Below are 18,965 nucleotides of genomic sequence, written 5' to 3'. Positions count from 1 at the left end.
AAGAGGAATACATGCAAAGCACAGAGGTAGCAAAAGCGCCTATTTCATACACCTGCATTATGTAATGTCTTAACGACCTCATAAAGTAATATTTAGAGTTATCCGCCAATAAAACTTCACAAAATTTGTAGAAGCATCGCTAAGCAACATGAGGTTCATAAGTACGTGCTATACGTATAACTCCTCCTTTGATTAGTCTACTAACGATACAGGGCATCAACAGTATCTGTATCTAATCAATGTAGAAAATACTCTTTTGCCACAAATGGTGTTGTTTTCTACAGTTGCAGATGAACCAGTATGTACAGCGTGGGTTCCGGCAAACACTGTGGAACATCTACACCTTCAATGCCGAGACGCATTTTTTTCTTTGTGTAGATCATGTCAACCACGAGTGTATTCCTGGGAAAGAATCACTGCTGTAAGCCACGATGCGTAAAAGTGGTCGTAATGAACAGCTTTTGTGTTTGCAGCATATAGCGAAGGCATTTCAACAATAATAACCAAATTGCTACAACACGTCCAATAAACCCAACAGTTATTTGTTAAACTTCAAGACAGAGTTAAAGTTGCATAATAATTACTTTGCAGCCGAACATCTGTTAAAACTAAAGCAGCCAGATACTGAGAACTGTAATGACGTTACTTTTTCAGAAAGTAGCAATAAGCAAATGCTTATGGTTACCCTGGAGAACCTCGCAAGGTGTTTTCACTACACGCAGATGCGACATGCTCTGACGCAGCACGTGAAACAACTGCAGGTACCAGGCCTGACGCAACGCCGATGCGATGTGAAACGCCGACAGTGGGCCTATCGGCGTCGCCCCTAATGTTGCACGCGATGAGACCAACCGAAGAACGTCGGCAAAGAAAGCATTATGTATATTTAGCCTGACGTTTATCGTCCATTTCGCTCTGACAAGTCGTTGCCCTACGTCGTGCTATAGGCAGAAAATTTATCCGCAGGAACGCTAATTCTTGTGCACAAAATGCTCACGCCAGAAACGAAAGGCAGACACAAAACCTCCTGGCTCTGGCAGAGCGAATTAAGCAGGGCATGACAGTGCGTTGCACTGGCTTCCTCACTTTTCACCAGCGTGAAGGCGCTTCCTTCGGTGGCGGCGGGGTGAAGGCAGCTCCAGTGTCCGCTAATTATTTCAAGCACGAAGTTATGCAATTTAATTTGAGCAGTTTCACATATTTTCGACAGCGAGAAAAAAATGAAAGAAGACGCACGGTAGTTAAACAAGGTATTATTGGGTTTAATGTGCCAAAAACAAAGATCTATCATAAGGCACGCCGTAGAGAGAGACTCCGGAATAATTTTGACCACCTGGGATTACACCCGCTTTGATGTAATCCTAACGAGCACGCCCACCGGAGAGCGCGCCATTTGACGTACCGCGCTGTCGCGGGTAGCCAGGCTTGTAACGAGGTCAACATCCACAAAGATCCATTGCGTACTTTCCATGAAATTGTTTCCCATTATCGACTGGGCAGGAGGACATTTCCAACCCCTCACCCTAAATTGAACAAACCTCAGGCTAGCGCACTTAACCTTCTGCAAACCCGTTCGTATCCTACTCCTCGGTCTCTTAACAGGATAGATCCTGCCCACTCACTGTCGTGCCCCAAATGTGGTCATGACTCATGCTCTTTTTAACACATGCTCTGGCTGTGCCCAACCCTTAACGCATCTCCACCCATAACGAAAGAACAATGGCAGGAATCTCTCAAGAGCAGCAATCTCCACATACAACTCCAGGCTGTCCAGAGGGCCCACGACATTGCTGCATTTCCCGGTCTCATCGTGGGCGGCGCCACCGACTTGATCTTCGGGAGCCTTCGGTTTTAGCTCCCCAAGATCCCAGTCCCTCAGGACTCAAATAAAGTTCTTGTCATGTCATGTCACCTGGGATTCTTTATTGTGCACGCGATGAACAGGGCACTGGCGTTTTTTTTTTTTTGTCACCACCGTCGAAATCCGACCGCCGTGACCACGATCCCATACCGCGCCCTCGGGCTCTGTAGCGTAGCGTCATAGCACTACGCCACCACGGCCGCTACTTGGTAGTTGCGCCGAAAGGAAATAAGCAATGACAGTGACAGCAAGCTTTAGCGCAGCTGTTGGACTCCCCGGAAGGTGTTGTAACTATACATAGGGGCGACAAATCGGCAAGACGCAACACGCAGGGAACCTGCGACTGCGTAGAGTGCCTCGACGTCCTCCTCGCCCTCCGCTCCGTACAGTGACTCGATGTGCTCGTCGTCCGCCGCTCCGCGCAGAGTAGAGACAACCGCGGCGTCTCCTACGGCATTGGCCACGGGAATGGCGGATACACGCGAGCGCTGGCAATGTGTTCCTATGGCTTCCGCCAAAGGCCTCTACAACGGCCTGCGCCATTCTCGTGCCCAACTCCTTAGTAGACGCTGCGGTTGTGGCAGCGTCTACTATCTATCGAGGCACTCTACTACTGCTCAAAAGGTACAGCCCCCTGGCGGCTGCTACACGCCTGACAACGCCTGCGGTGTCGCAGGCGTCGCCGTTGGATTTGCACGACGTGAGGCTGACGGAAAACCATAGGCGTTTTCCAGCTCCCGGTTCAGCATTTCATAACGTTAGCTCGATATTCTAGATCGCTTCCGCTCACACCAATGCGTTCACGGAGCAGATCAGCAGGAACACTAGCGTGTTCCCCATTAGAGCACGCGCAACGCCCGTGCCATCAGGAAAAGGCAGAGAACGCAGTCGACCCAAATAGGCCGAGCGTTGACGCTACGCGCTATTTTGTTCTTTCTTTTTTTAGTCCAACACCCGCTCAGGGTCGCTGCAGTCCCTCTAAAACTCCGCGTACGTACAGCGCATGTGCCGTCGATAATGGCACAGCACGCCGACAGCAGTGGGGGCGCCGATGGCATTAGTGTTCATCAAACGTCCGCGTTTTCGCTATGGCAATAAAACAAACACACACCGTGAAGCTCGCAGGAGCTTAGCGCTGAAGATCAACTCGTTTTACTAGCATGCAGGCAATACCGGCGAACAAAACCAACAAAGTACTGTGGGGAAGAATGAAGTTAAAAAAAAACTTAAGCGGATAATTAACCCCTCGAAGCCGATCGCCACTCAAGATTGCCGATCTCTTTCATTGAGAGAGTGATGGAGGGTCGCTTGCGCATTTTTCATCTTTCGTCCTGCACTTTTCAGAAATGCAATTTTCTGCCCGATAACGGCCGATTATAGTTCTACCACTGTGAAGCTTTATGGTAGACGTTCCTATTGCAAATTTCAAGTTAATAGTCATAATAGTCTAGTTCCATGTGTATAAATTTTGATATGGTGATGCATATAAAAATTCTACTGCGCACGTGGCACCGCAAAGCGCTGGCAAGGGTGCGACCCCGGTGTGAAGTCAAATTGTGGCGTAAAATGAAGCTGCTTTCGTGCTTCCTTCTTTTCATCTCGAGGTGATACTGATTGCCGGTTTCTGCCACTACCCATAGTAATGAGCACAGTTACTTCAACAGCAGGGGTGAGGCGGCTAGCTTTGTAGCGTGTTATGGTGAAGCTTCATTTGAAATCGCCATTCGTATAACTCATAAATGAGCTGCGCAGGGAGCCGCTATTTACCGTCTCTCGTGGATGATGAGGTTTATCGAACAAATAGTTTGACTGTGGTTCTTCTTAGAGACATGGCCCTTTTCAACTAACCAAACGCTGAACTAAACTTTTATGACGGCTGTTTTCAAATTTTAATAAGCATCTGCGGCGTGATGTAAATAAATATTAACATATATGATTGCATATCTGCTACTGAATCGCTTTGGGCTTTATTTCAAGTGTTATCCGCCCTTCCGAGAAGCAACTCGATATTAACGAGAATCATGATTGAATCATGAATCACAGATTGCACCGCTGTGTGCATTGCGTCCAGAACGTGTTGTAGCAAATCCTAAATTTTTCCTGGAGAGTCTCTGTTTATCCATATAGTAATGCGATGTGTGTATATTGCATGCTTGCCATTGGGATTGACAGCCGGGCTTTGTACATGCGGAACAGTGCATGATTTAGCAAAGTAGGAGAAAGGAAGAGACCTCTTGGTATGCGCTTAAATGGGCACTGATAGGTTTGTACTCCAACTCTGAATGTGAATATACGTCCCCGAAGTCGTGTACATAGCTGTGGATTTTATTACCACCGCTGGTGTTCGATAGTTCCTCCAGCATGGCTTCATGAAACATGCAGTCGAATTTGCGCCTGTCCCGTCTCGCTTGCTGTGTGTTGTGTTTTTTCGGCGCTATAACCCTCTTCTGGAAACATGCACCAACTAGCCCCCCAACAAGTATTACTCAGTCGAATGGTTTTTTTTTTAAGATAGATGGCGAGAATAAACTTAACTTGCAATTCAGGTGTTCTTTCATGTCTTTGTGCAGTTGGAGGAGTGCCTACTGTGGAAAAAGATTGTTGCGTAGGTGGTGGATTCTTTCGTGGTGCAGTACGAGCCTGTTGAGGATGGTGGGTCCCAATGCTTTCCCCAAAGGGGAGGTTAGAGATGTGAGTCTCAGGTTAGCTAGTGCGATCACCATGCCTCACTTAGGTATGAAGATGATGGACGCTTCCTTTACTCCTCTTGTAGCTGTCCATCATTTCAAACTATTTATCTGTTTAATGACAAATGGGAGATCCTTATTCGAGAGTTTCTGAAGTTGCCTCTGGATTGTCGAGTCCTGATTTGGAGCACTGTCTGATGGCACCTCTGAGATAGCCCACTCTTGTTCCGCCATTGCTGACGGTTCTGCGAAGATGGTCTTCGGTATCCAACCTGGCATAGTCTTTGTATTGAGAGATTTTGACTTGAGGTATATGTACCTACTATACTTGATTAAATTGCTCGTCTATAAATGGGTACTTGTCAATAAGTTCCTGAAAAGTGTCCGAAATTTGTGGGGTATCTACAAGTGCTCGAATGACATGCCACGCCGGACTTATACAAAGTGTCTTGTTGTGCCTCTCACAAGTAGCTTGGGCGAGTTGTAATGCGTAGTCTTATATTCGAACGTCGATCCTGTCTATGCAGGCCATAAGCTTGCCGCTGGTTTTGCAGTGTTTGAAACTTTTCATCAAGAGGTGTTCCATTTCCTAGAGGTGAAGTAGGCGTTTGTCGATGTGCGCTTGCACTAGCTTTATTTTTTTTTTAATAAGTGAGGTGGTTTTCGTGAGTGCCTGCGTGCAGCACTAATGTCCTGCCTTAAAGGCTTGTTTGCGCTCTTTATACTTCCTAATGCATTTCACAACAAGGCGTTCTGTAAAATCTCATGTACAAAACTACGTGGTCATGCGTGAGTGTATTATTCATTTTTTTCAAATTGATATCTGAGATGCATTAATCAGTGTAAGGTTGGGTATTGCATTCCTATCAACAGTGTTGTCATGTGAAGCCTTCTGCTGTTAGCATCAGCGTAGTGTCTCCACAAACGCTAGCATTTCTGTTGTGCATCTGTGAGAATACCAATCCACCATGCTGACAGTGGCGTGAAGGGAACGGACGGTACATTTGAAGATTCATACGCTTCTGTGTTCTCTCTCATCTCACACACAATTGAGGTGCGAGTCCTTCCCAGCATCAAGAATCTCCTTCTCTCTCCTCCAGCGGCGGTGACGTCACTCCTCATCACACCAGTGTTTTGAGACGCCCTGATAAGAACCAGCTGTCTGTTTTTGTTCCACAGTGCAAATTGCGTAGCGTGGTGCATCCACGAAGCATGTCACCCTTACGTATTGCTAAAGCACTATCTGAGGAACTTCGACGTCCTATTAACGCGACAGCGTTAAGGAGCTCGTGTCGCAGAAAAGCCGGTGTCGTCGGCGTCGGTGTCAGCGTCGGCGGCGTTGGCCGCGAGTGATAAATCCCGGCAGGCACTTCATGAATAAAAGACAACTTGCAAGATGGGCTGGGTGGGAATCGAACCAGGGTCTCCGGAGTGTGAGACGGAGACGTTACCACTGAGCCACGAGTTTTTTTTTTCTTTATTGCCACTGAGCCACGAGTTCGATGCTTCAAAGCGATACAAAAGCGCCTCTAGTGAACGCGGTGTTGCCTTAGAAACTAGCTGTTTCTAAGGCTCAGGCGTGCGTCGCTTGCTCAGGCGCACATTTCGTTGTCGCGCCGAACGCTGCGTTGCTCGACGCTCACCGCGTCCGCTGCGGGGCGCGCAGTTGCTGCGCCGTAGCCCATTGTCTTACACCCCTTGGCGGGTCGACGGGAACGCTGTCGCGTTCCACTCTTGAAGGCGAAGCTTAAGCGTCCTCCAATTTTTTTTATCGCTTTCAATGCATTGACCGTGAGAAGAAACTGCCAATTTCAATTCCGATAGCAATTAGATCAATGCTCGAAGCGTCTTCCCGGCGCCTGAAAGAGGTTGGTTGAAGATCGGCACGTACGTATATATTGCCACATACTCAGAGACCAATGTTGTACCGATGGTTAGTTTCGAACCCTGTTACATCAGCACGGCAGCCCGATACGCTACCCATCTCACCACTGATTACCCAGTGACAAAGGTAAGTGAGGTAACGGTTACATACAAACATGCATACACATGTAGATGCGTGGATACGTAGGCACAAACATACAATCATAGATAGGTAACCCAGGAAAGTGCGATAAGTACCCTAAGAGTGCTCACGCATCAAAAGCCGTGCCTGTCTACTTCTTTGCAACATTCCTTCTCCGTTCATTTGATTGTATTCATACAATGACCCTAAAACCTTAAAATTTTCTTTTGAGAATGTCATATACAGGCTTATAAATGAAGCAAATTACACCTGGAAGGCCCCTTTCGCCAGCTATGATGGGGCCTTACGGTTTCCCGTTGTACTCTTCCTGGGAGTTCCGGCTACATGTTGGCAACATGTTACATGCTACATGTAAGGAGTTGGCTAAATGTTACATATTTCTCTTATATGCGAAAGACAGAGATGGCCACGATAAATCTTTAGTGTTTATTTTTGTTCCTCCTCATCATAAATGACTATCAATATTGAAGGCATTTCTTCTTTAAAGAAACGATGAAAATTGTTATTACCGGAATCATGAAAAGTTGAAATTTTTAAGGCGATAATTCCTTAATGGATGCGAACAATGCTCAAATAAATTTTTGTTTTTGTTTACAAAACTGCTTTCATTATTTTTAATCTTACTGCTGGCTAAACCGTAGTGGGTTGAGCTATATCACCTAGGACCTACCAATAAACTGATCTACCGTAGACCACAACCTCAATATAGGAAGACGACATAGACTACACTTAGTTTCATATTTAGCGTTTAAACACTGTGAAAGGAACGCAAGGACTTCGGTCGCCAAAATACATTTATCTCAGCCCTTCGTGGTCAAGAAGTAGGTATCCAGCTCTGAATCATCTGGATTTAGTTGAACACGTTGCGATTAGATTCTTTCATCTTTTAAAGGGCCAATTCATAATTTTCCTAACGTCATCTTTTCGTGTCGTCAGCAGAATTGCGCTACTACATGCGACACCACCCAGCAGCTATAGCTTTTAGCCAGTCTGTAAGTTCGATACGTGCCAACAGCGTGTGCTAGGCCAGCCAGCGCGGCTCGCAAAACGCTACGTTAAAACAGAAAAAAAAATTACCGACGATTACGTTACTTCCTAATGCGAAATTTGAGCGCAGCAAATAAGCTGTTTCACCTTTTCGATAGATTGAGGCAAAGAAATCGAGCAACACATGTATGCGCTATCACAGAATTTTTTTTTATTTTTCACACGTATTCCTTTAACAAAGACTCCACTAACAGTTCTTGACAGTCATGAAGGAAGCTTTGTGGTCGGAGAAATAGACTGATATATGTTCGACTTGGTACACCAATGCTTGATTCTCAAAGACGAGATCTATACAAGTGCCTCGCGAGGTTGTCACAGCCGTGGGACGCGTTACGAGCGAGAGGAACGGGATGTTCTCCCGCATAAGTGTTAGGAAATTGCTGTTTGTCTTTATGTCAAGCCGCCACCGATCTGGCTCTCTGATTGCCACCGCACAGGGCCAACGGCAGCGGCAATTTCGGCTCGGGCGGTGCACATATACAGATTCGCCGCCACCGATCTGGCTCTCTGATTGCCACCGCACAGGGGTTGCATTGGAGGAGGAGCGAAGAAAGGAATTAAGTTCGAGCCGGCGCTTTGACAACCGGAGACTCGCAGGAAGAGGGGGGAGGGGGGCGGCGTGTACACCCAGCGGCAAACGATGGGGGCAGAAGCGCGCGCAGCAAGCGGACAACACGATAAAGGGAGGAGGGAAGAGATAGCAGCGACTGACTGATGCCGCTGACGCCGATAGTGAGTCAACCCCAGCTGCGGAGTTGGTTTCAGGGACAACGCCGCCGATGCCGACACAAACAATATGATACCCTCGCTTCCGCAGCGCTAAGAAGCAGGTCTAGCCGTGGGAAGGTGGTCACGTATTCGTCGACGTGCCGGGGCCTACGTGAAATAACCGGCGCGTCGGCAACTGAAGAGCACCCTATCCGCCACACAAAAACAGGGGGGGGGACCCTTTCCTCCTCTTTCTGCATGGCGGCGACGGTGTTCTATGCAGTCACGTTATCTTGACTCTCTAGCGGCGTCAGCGGCATCCAGCGGTATCAGTCGGTCGCTGCTAGCGCTGGGGGGATGAAAGTGGGGCGGAGCTGGTTACGAGGCCGACGACAACGCCGACGCGAAACCCAGGAACGGACGCCAAAGAGCTGCGCTCTAAAAAGGAAAATGATCCGAAACCACTTATTAGTAGCCTTATGACAGGGCTCTTTCTTTTTTATGAACTACATTTTTTTATTTTTTATTTCGAACTGTGCCGTACTGAAGAAGGACGTAAACTTTATTTTCAAACCAATGAGATGGGAGTCCGCCGTCTTTTAGTGGATCTGGGCCCCCGCCGTCGAGGCGGTTCTGAGGCTTTCTCTCGAAGCGGCTTCCTCAGCTCGCTGGATGGGCGAACATTTCTTTTTTTCAAGTAATTGCTCGCAAGAAACGCGAATGTAATTTCCGTGGGAACGCCGCCACTGTGAACAGTATTACCAACATGAACAGCGTTGCACAGAATTTGTGGTGATGATGATGATGATGATGATGATGATGATGATGATGATGATGATGATGATGATGATGATGATGATGATGATGATGATGTCGTCCTTGATGAGTTTGGCGCTTACCCACTCGCCGGGATTGGCCAAGAGTCGGGCAGACTTTGCTTATGTGTTCAGAAAATGAAGGTAAAAATCTATAATTTTGTTACATGAATTTAGACGAGGAAAAATCGAAAGGGTTCAGTAGGCTGTCATGCTATGAAGAGGAAAAAAAAAGAAATGAAGTGGAGTATAGAGTCAATATGAAACCTTTCTTCTTGAGGAGAGCGACTGCTCGCGCGCACTTGCGTGACTTTATTACAACCGATGCCAAACGAGTTAGTGCAAGTGCTTAGTGCGCATATTGTCGCAACTGCTACCATGTAACTGCTTCGCGTTTCGTGAAAAACAAATTTTTTCGACTCTTTAATATCTCCTGGAAAATTTGTGAAGCCAGACACGCTTTGCATAAGCCAAACAAAGGTGCGCCGGCATGTAGGAAATATTGCAGCGTTGCTTGCTGGAACACACGCAGCCCATTTGGGGTTGCCTGAAACGAAGAAAGAAAAACTACGTAACAATCCTGGCCTGAAGATATTTATTGCGTTGGTTGAGCATGCACATATTTTACGCGCCCTTTGTCTGCCCAAGAGAGGTTGTACTGCACAACGTGTTTTGGTAGGAGATAAGATTGATCACTGAAACTACATGAAAATTTGCGCTACTTGCGATCCCTCGTACGAGCTGTAATAAACCCCCTTTCACATTTCATTTACCTCACCAAGCAACATAACCAATTCTTGTTATACACGGGAAGGTGTTACGCGCCCTCTAACAAGTTTTCAACTGCAAGAATTTTTCTAATTACTAAATAATTGCAGAAATAGAAGTATCTGAAGTGCTGGGAACGCATGATTTTAGGAAGTGAGCGTCACCGCTAACACAGACACTCTGTCCACTTCGCCGTGCGCCTTCCCTTCAAAATCGAGCTTCCTTCCCTGCGTTCTCCCATAACGGAGCCAGAGGATTCGTGATTGACAGGTCACGGGACCCGCCTTTTTCTCTTCCTCTCTGGCGCTTTTGCAAGGTGGGGCACTTCCGGGGACGATCTCACGTGCTAATTGTAGTGCTTATATCGTTTCGCGCACCGCACCATTTTTCGCACCCTGGAAGAGAACACATTAACAGTAAAAGTCAGTGCCGCAGTCACGAGCGCTGAGACCGACGCAAGCGGATCAACGGTTACTATCGCGCATTGGCACCCGGTAGAAAACAGCCGATAGTTTATTACTCTACGCGCGCGACTGCACGACGTAGGAGCAAGCAAACGAAAGGGAAATACGCCCCTCTTACTACTAGACGTAGTAAAACAGACTCCCAATTATTCAGTTTGTAGGCATTATTATTTTTCTAAACTTTAAATGTCCTCCATAAGCCATCTGTCAGACAATTAACTAATGTTGCTTTGAATAATTCTCGCGTTCACATGGCACAGTGCGTGACGTCACAGCACTGCAGCTTACGTAGGCGCACATGAGCGACTGACGTCGACCCTACGACTGGGAGCGCGGAGCCTACGAGGCGAAAGGCGCACGGCATTTTGTTTAAAATTCCAGCCCCTTTCGTGACGCGTAGAGTTTTAATACTTTGCAGGCACGATCGTCAGCGCTCATTGTATGCACGGCGCTTGCCAGATCAAAACGGCCAGGCTTGGTGAGGGGCTCTTTAAGATCCCACCAGAGGGCACTACTTAATGGGTGGTTGTACAGAAAGTAACATTAAAACATTGAACATCGCGTCAACAGGTACGCAGTCACATTCGCAGAAAAAAAATATATGGGCAAGAGATAGTGACGAAAATGTGAGGAACACTATTCAGGTCTGCTAAATTCCTTTCGTGTATAAATACTAGTGTGCGCGTGTCTGTTGTGGCGAACGGCAAGCGACGTTAAAAGAGAAACAATTGTGCGATTCGACGCCAGCTCGCAGGGCGCGGCACCTCGCCTTGCACCAGATTGGTATATAACAGGGAGAGAGAGAGATAGAGCGATTGTGAAGAGGACGAGAAGCTATTTTCTGCTCCCTAAAGGGATGCAGAAAATAGCGCCTCTTCCTCTTCATGATCGCACTCTCTCTCTCTCTCAGCAGGTTGGTATATAAGGCCTCGTTCAGTGTTGAGAACGTGCAGTGAAACTGTGCTGCGTACTTTCCTGTATGGCAAATGAACCGTCCTCCTTCGACAAATAAGTTCTGTGTCTAAGTTATGTCTGCATGAATGTACAGCATGCTTTCAGATTACATCCAAAGATGAAGTATGACCTAGCAGTAGAAGTATGACCTAGCATACTTCTGATTGCAAGAGAAAAACTAAATTTTTAAATAACTGTATGTGCGCGCAGTTGATCTAAAGAAGGCGGAAACAGTCAACTAATGTACACGATATCTAAATCCGAATTATCCGAATTCACCCTCTCCTTCAAGATAAGCATGCGAGCATGCAGTCCATCTCAACTGCTTGCAACCACTTCGTGGCGCTCCTTACTTTGTGTTACACACTGCACCCGCTTAATACAGCGCGTCCATTTTAATACAGTAGGCACGTTTATTTTTTCTTTCCATTTTATATATTGAAATGGGTCATGGTCACTTTTCGTAATGCTCGGCAAAGTTTCTCACTAATCACAGATACAGCAGCACCTGTATCGACGAGCGCAAGACATTTGATGCCATCAACAGACACTTCAATAACGTTAGCGGGGGAAAAACGAGGACTTTGATGTTCCGACGATGACGCAGTTCGTGCCTCAGGAACTGCGGAAATCAGTTTTCCGCCTCAGTAGTACTGGCACTGGGCCTACGACGCATGGGTGAGAGTGAGCGCCGACGAGGGGAAGGCGAGCGACGAGTATTGTAGAGCTGTGACTGCGGTGCTGGTATGTCATCAGCAGCGTAGACTTCCGGTGGTGGTCGCTGAGGCATACGGTATGGTCGGAAGCCGGAGCTGGGTGGTCGCGCGGTGCCCACGAAGGCCGGCAAGCGCCGGCGGCAGAAGCGCGCGACATGTCCCGGTGTACCGCAGGCATAGCATATTGGGCGGTTGTCAGGAGTGCGCCAAGGATTTGTGCCTTGCTGCTGTGCGCTGAAAAAGGGAGCGACCTGCTGGCGAGGCGAGGGCGGATGAGAGAACACCGGCTGGGGAGGCGCTGAAGGCGGAGGCGAGAATCGCGGCAGACGAGGCGCCCGTGCAGCGGCTTCAGCATACGTCAGAGGCGCGGCCACGAGAGCCGGCTGACACTGAGGTGGAAGAGCTTCGGTCACTTGCTCTTGAATTACCTGTCGGATCGCTGGAGCCAAATATTGAGAAGGCTTCTCCGTGGTCGGCAAAATCGAGAGCTGTCGCGCGACCTCCTCGCGCACAAATTCTTTTATTTGCGTCAGCAAAGTTGTGTGGTTGTCGCCAATAACCAATGCTGCTAACGAATCTTCCGTAGGCGGTGGGCGCCGAGCTAAGATGCGTTGTTTCCGTAGCTCGTCAAAACTTTGGCACAAGTTGATAACTTCGGCCACGGTACGCGGATCCTTCGCTAGCAACATTTGAAATGCGTCCTCATCAATGCCTTTCATAATGTGTTTTATCTTGTCCTGTTCCGCCATTGACGGATTCACGCGCTTACACAGGTCAATGACATCTTCGATGTAACTTGTGAACGTTTCACCGTGATGTTGCGCGCGCCCCCGTAAGCGTTGTTCTGCGCGAAGCTTGCGCACAGCGGGGCGCCCGAACACTTCTGTGAAACTTGTCTTGAATCTGCTCCACGTTGTGAAATCGTGTTCGTGGTTTCGGAACCAGAGGTTCGCGACGCCGGTTAAGTAAAACAGCACATTGTGCAACTTCGTGACGTCGTCCCACTTGTTATGCTGGCTCACCCTTTCGTAAGATGACAACCAATCCTCCACGTCATGATCATCGGTGCCGCTAAAGATGGCAGGATCACGCTGGCGCAATGCACCGGAAACGATGACCGTCGGAGGCTGTGGTGCATCTTCCTGGGTGGTTTCGTCAGGCATGGTCGCAGCAGTCGGTAGCGTCCGGCTTCGGAGTTCCAGTTTTCGAGGTTACCCCGCACCTCCACCAAATGAAATGGGGTGTATTGTAGCTCGTTCGAGGGATCGCAGGTAGCTCTAGATCACGAGTCCTAGCGCTTCGCATCAACAACCCGCGCTCGTGTCTCGCGCCGCAGCGGTGGCAGTCCGCACAGTGCCACATGCATATTACCCACTACAACTACAGTGCCACATGCATATTACCCACTACAATATATACATATTTAAAGTAATACAGCTCGTCTCCAGCACGGAGAACTACTTGCATTTCAGTTAGCCGAAAGTGCTCATTGCGGTGGTGCTGCATGATCATACAAATGTAGCACCAGACAAAATGGGCAAATCGCGATTATTCCAGATTCATGTTGAATCGGAGCCATTGACTTGCAAAACAAGGAATGGAGCCGTTGGCATCTTCGACACACCGGCAAAATAGTGCCTCTTTATATATTTTCAAATATTCTTTATATTCTTTCTTTCTTTACACATCATTCTTTACACGAAAGTCGCCGCGGTAACCCGGTGGCATTAGCGCTTCGGCCCCGCCAGTTGCATTCTGACGGAAATGAGAAAACGCTTGTGTCATCCTAAGTGTGCGCCTTAAAGAACCCCAGATGGCCACAATTAATTGGGAGCTCTCCATTACTGGCTCCATCGTAATCCACGACAGTCTCGGGATGCTATGTCCCACAACATAAGTTCTTTAACCACGCCTCGATTTCTTTTCTACCTAGTGTGTGCAAAGCAGTGCCGTTTCCGTTATTTGCAACACGTAGGCTAGGCTCACGAAGGGAGATACTGACGCGCCTTGCTGCTTCACGATGAACACTGAATCAATAACTTCAACGGAGCGGCATATGAGGCGCGGTTCAAGAGCATTCTTCCCGTACTCACAAGAGCCATACCTGTCAATCATACCAACGAAGCATCCCTGTTGCGGACAGGCGAAGTGATTAAAAATATTTGCCGGTTCAACAAACTTAGACGTACCGGCAAACTCCCGCGAGCTTATTCGACGTCTCAGAATAGCGGAGCCGTTTTGCCGTTATACTGTCGAGGCGCGCACCATTGAAGCAAGTGCAGTTATCTATAGGTGCAGGTGTGCACGTTGGCGGTGGATCATATTTGACTGAACCTTGTGGACTAGGTCGAAAGTTTCTCAGACAAAGCCATGTTCTCGGTTAAACAGCGACTGCAGCGAACAATCCCCGGCAAAGTGAATAAAGACAAACCATTGAATAACAACATTCGCCTGGCGGAGCATTTTTCCTTTTCGTGCAGCTCCCATGCTCTGCAATGTTACCCCATTTATCCTTTCCGCTGCACATGACAGCTGCTGAAAGCGGTATCCATATACTGCTGCTCATTTAGATGCATCTTCACCATCACCGCTGTGCACCCTTCTCTCTATATATGTCATCATCATCCCTCACCATACTTTTATGTCCCCCGTTCCCCCTCGCCGTTGTGCAGAGTATCAGGCTAGAGCGAGTTAGCTTCGGTCGACTTTTCTCCTTTCTTTGAAATAAATTATGCCTACTATTACCAACCACATAAGCATAGGCAACAGTTACACAAACTCCATGTGTACCACACACGATCGCCGACAGTGAACAATCAACATATTACGGCCACCTCGGAAGCACAAATGTATCTACAAATAGCTATGCGAATCCTCCGTTTCACCGTAGTTATGTAGTGATGTGGTGTAGTGGTTAGAGTGCTCGATTGGCACGCGATGTACCCGCGTTCGATTGCCAGTGTGGGCGTGTTTGTGTAATGAGTGTTGCGAATTTTCTATAATGTGCCTAGAAGCTATGTGCATGAACCCTAATGCAAAACGACTCTGAGGGGTGCCTGTCCATAGAAAGAATTATGTTTTCGTTCAAAATGCTATTGTGACACATGATATTGAGCTGCATAATGTTTGAGCCGCCTATTAAGCGGGACAGATTTGCGCTGAAATACGGCATCAATAATTGGCATTATGCATGACGTTATCCAAGCAGCCCCTCTCTGCAGCAGATTCGGTCGTTTAAAAGCGCGCCGCATAATATAGGCCACCTACGCAGTAGGCTGCTTGGAGAGAGCCATTTACAAGCGTTGAAATATTGATTTACTTTCCGCGTTAGATGCGTTGTTTTGAGCCAGTATTGACTAAGAGTGCAGGGAAAAAACAATAACGACAAAGCAAGAAAGAAAAAAATGTCTTGAAATTCGTCAGCGGGCTTAGAAACGTTGAAACCGTCCACGACTCAAGCTGTGCACGGCTTCAGGTCATGCGCGGCGCCATTATGATTGTGAAATGCCGTCTTGAATGGTCTCACAGTCCAGTGCGCCAATACGTCAGGTGATCTTGTAGGGTGCGACGTAGGCTCGCAAAAGTTTCTCACTAAGTCTTCGTCGGCATGTCGGGGTGCCAACCCGAACACGGTCGTCGGGCTGATATTACATCGAAGATTGCCGACACGGCAATCTTCGACGACGCGGCAATCAGAAAAAATTGATTCATCTTTATTAACATAAAATTAACAAACAATTGTTACACTAATTAGGAGGCTATCGTGTGCCTAAACAGGTGTATCTCTATAACGGACACTAGTAATCTGTATTCCTTATCTTCCCCTAAACTTTGTTTCGTAGCACTTGGCCTTATACACTAACTGCGTAAAAGGGGACAAGTAAGTGCATGGTGTTAGCACATGTGAACGTAAGCCCAAAACACTTTATTTAGATGATATTTCGATAATTTTGCACACTAGGTAGTGTCATGCTTCATTCCACCCTGTAACCGTACCCTCAATCGCGCGTTGTCGTGTGGTTGTTATGCATTAGTTGAACTAGGATGTCTTCCGCAAATACTTTTAGCTTTCCGGACTGGGCTAATTTGTTAGGTGAATTTGCACTTTTTTCTGTACGATTCATACGAAATAAATTAGACTCCAGCACCCCGAATTCACGCGCGTTTGGTAGTAAACAATTTTGAGGGCAAGGAGAGGGTGGTTTCTACGCTCTTGTTATGTAAGGAAGTTTGAGAGTTCACGCAGCAACATGGATGGCTAGCACTCGTTTATTCATCGCAGAGACACCGACGGCAGTCTACAATATAAAGATAGAAAGAAAAGAAAGAAAAACGGCGTAAGAATGCAGAGGTGTAGCGCCCTTGGTGTGCGCAGCAAAAGTACATTGAACACGACGCCAAGGTCTGTCCTTATATATGAATTCCTATACAGGGTCTCCCAATTAACACGAACCAAGATTTAAAAAATGTGTCAATGCCAGTTAGCTGGACCGAACCGAGGGAATGTAGTTTGTCTTCGCTTGGAGATAATCAGATTGTTTTTGCATTCCGCCTAATTACATAATTAGTCTTAATTAATAATCAACTTCTCGACTGTTATAATTAGACTAACGGTGTCAATAAAACAATTGCAGAACAACATGAAAAACTCCTGATACAACTTTCTGTTGCTCAATACGTGCAACAAGAAAGTGTTTTCTGAGCTTGAGCGAATCCCGCGAATGCATGCAAAGTGCCTCCAGCATTCAGGCATGCGGCAATCTTGTACTTATTCGCGGAATTCGTTCACGCTCGGAAAAAAAAAAAACTTTCATTTAGCATGTATTGAGCAACAGAAAGCTATATCGGGACTTTTTCATGCTGCTCTGCAATTTTAACTTTCACAATTTTTATTTAAATATAATATTTGAGAAGTTCATTAATTCGTTGGGTCTAATTTTGTAACTAGGCGAAAGGCAAAATAATTATCTAAGTATCTCCAAGCGACGGCAAACAACATTACCGTTGTTCTTTCCAGCTGCGGGAGATTTGTATATTTTTAAATCTTGATGCATAATAGTTGGGACACCCTGTACATAAGTTATTTCCCTATATAATTCTTAGGTATTTCATGACGCTCTTTGCCACACTTCACGAAACGGTGCGTGACGCATAGTTGGATACTTTTTGCAAGTACAGTTAGTTTTACGAGAAGGGCTTACAGCTTATGTTACGCCACGCGCATTTCGATTATACAGCACGAACACTCGCACGCGATTACCTTAGCATAATTTAGGTATTTCTGTAGCTTACAGGTCGCTGGAACGAGCTTAGAGTTACAAACATGCGCACATGATTTGAAGACGTACTGACGCTTTAGGTCGTTTTTGACACTCCCCAAAACAATTCGAAATAAGTTTCGTCATCAGGAATATTCGAAAGTGAGAAGTTGACTGGCTATATTTCCAGGGCTGAAATCGAAACTGCCGCTATGATTGTGCGTTCTGCCTTCTAACGACCAAACAAGCATAGATATTCAGCGCATCTTTGGCAAGAAAATGTTGGAACACGAATTTGCGACTCGAACAGCACTGATTACGTGAGAACCGGCTGCACGACTGATTAGACTACTCAGCCAAGGCTCACACCAACTGTAGATGATAACATGGGTATCGTCATCAGGATACTGCGGTCAAAGACGCGCAGCATTGGAGAAAACGTCCTTCTGGAGCAGGTTTTTCTTCACGCGCAGTCACTGTGATGCGCTGAGATAAAAGCTATGTCTCTATACTACGCCTATCACCCGATGATTTTTTAGGTTTCCGTGTAGTTCTTTTTTTTTTCAAACGGGCCGTTTCTGTACTGAAAAACGAAGCGTCATTTCGGTAGCTTCCATACGTTCGGATTGCTTATTGTTTACACATCGTGACAACAGGATTTGAAGCCCCAGTTGGTAACACTGCTGCAGCTGTGAAGTGCGGTACAGCTCCCAGAACGTGGCATTCTACGGGCTTTGTATATTTGGGTCTCTGCAAGTTTTTATCACAGAAAATTAAGCCCGTCTCATAAAAAAAGAACAACAAAAACTATGCAGCTTCCAGCAGATGGCTGCTAGGAGCGCTGTTTATGAAGTTTCCCTGAAAGCTGGATGAGGTCACTGTTTTGTGCAGCTGCATAAGTAGCTTATTATGGGGGCCTTTCTCAAGCATAATCACGGGGCTGCGACGACCTTTCGAGGATTGACAACCTGGTGCTAAATTGCAGCTGTTGAAATTCAGCTTATTTTTTGCTTTGTTACGCCTCTAAGACATACCGCTGTTTTGCGTTTTATATAGTGTTCTCGAAAAGGAGGAAATAACCTCCAACGGAAATCGCAGCATCCAGATTGCTCAATGAAATATTACCTAAATATATAGTTAGATATCTACTTGTGAAACTAAAGCCACGCTATACGGAAGTCGTGTCAGCAGCTAGCACCAGTTTCCAGGTGCCATCGTTTAAACGTGAATGCCAGTGAATATTTCTGCTTCTACATTTAGGGGCATCAGCATGCGGCTGCAGTCTGTAAGAGTTTACTCAAAGTACACGGCTTTCACGGCTTTAACTGCAGCATAAGCCAGCAGGTAAAAATATAAATGAATTTAGGTGAATCTTTTTGATGAGTTCCTGGAGATTACGATTTCTCGTGCCCAGCTTATCTAATTTAATTTGCTGACTTCTTGACTTCTCATTAGATGAAGGCACCTTGCCCAATGTACGTTCTAGCCCCCTTTTGTCCCTTTTCACATTTCTCCGCACTCAGTAGCTTCTGTTGAGGACTTGTGTTAAATTATATGCAGACGCGTAATCTACATTTCTGATGCTGACTTCTTGACTTCTTGCCTTTTTTTCTGCGTTGGATATACAGACAACCTACCCAGTGGCAGAAACGCAGGCTAGG

The 18,965-nt window shown here is 46.7% G+C and overlaps 1 protein-coding gene across 2 annotated transcripts in view; it reads left to right on the top strand.

Moving 5' to 3' along the window:
* The window catches only part of LOC142591025 (uncharacterized), a 40,964-nt gene extending 40,408 nt beyond the window's left edge, over positions 1–556 (top strand). For both annotated transcript variants that reach the window (XM_075703400.1, XM_075703399.1), the window contains exon 8: positions 285–556. In XM_075703400.1, the coding sequence (XP_075559515.1) occupies positions 285–439 (155 nt within the window). In that variant the 3' untranslated portion in view covers positions 440–556. The remainder of the gene's footprint in view (positions 1–284) is intronic.
* Positions 557–18,965: the final 18,409 nt, after the last annotated feature.

Source organism: Dermacentor variabilis, chromosome 8 (assembly GCF_050947875.1).
Source record: "Dermacentor variabilis isolate Ectoservices chromosome 8, ASM5094787v1, whole genome shotgun sequence".
In the NCBI taxonomy this organism is placed as follows: domain Eukaryota; kingdom Metazoa; phylum Arthropoda; class Arachnida; order Ixodida; family Ixodidae; genus Dermacentor; species Dermacentor variabilis.
Note: the sequence above shows the minus strand (reverse complement) of the source record. Positions and strands in the feature narration are given on the sequence as shown.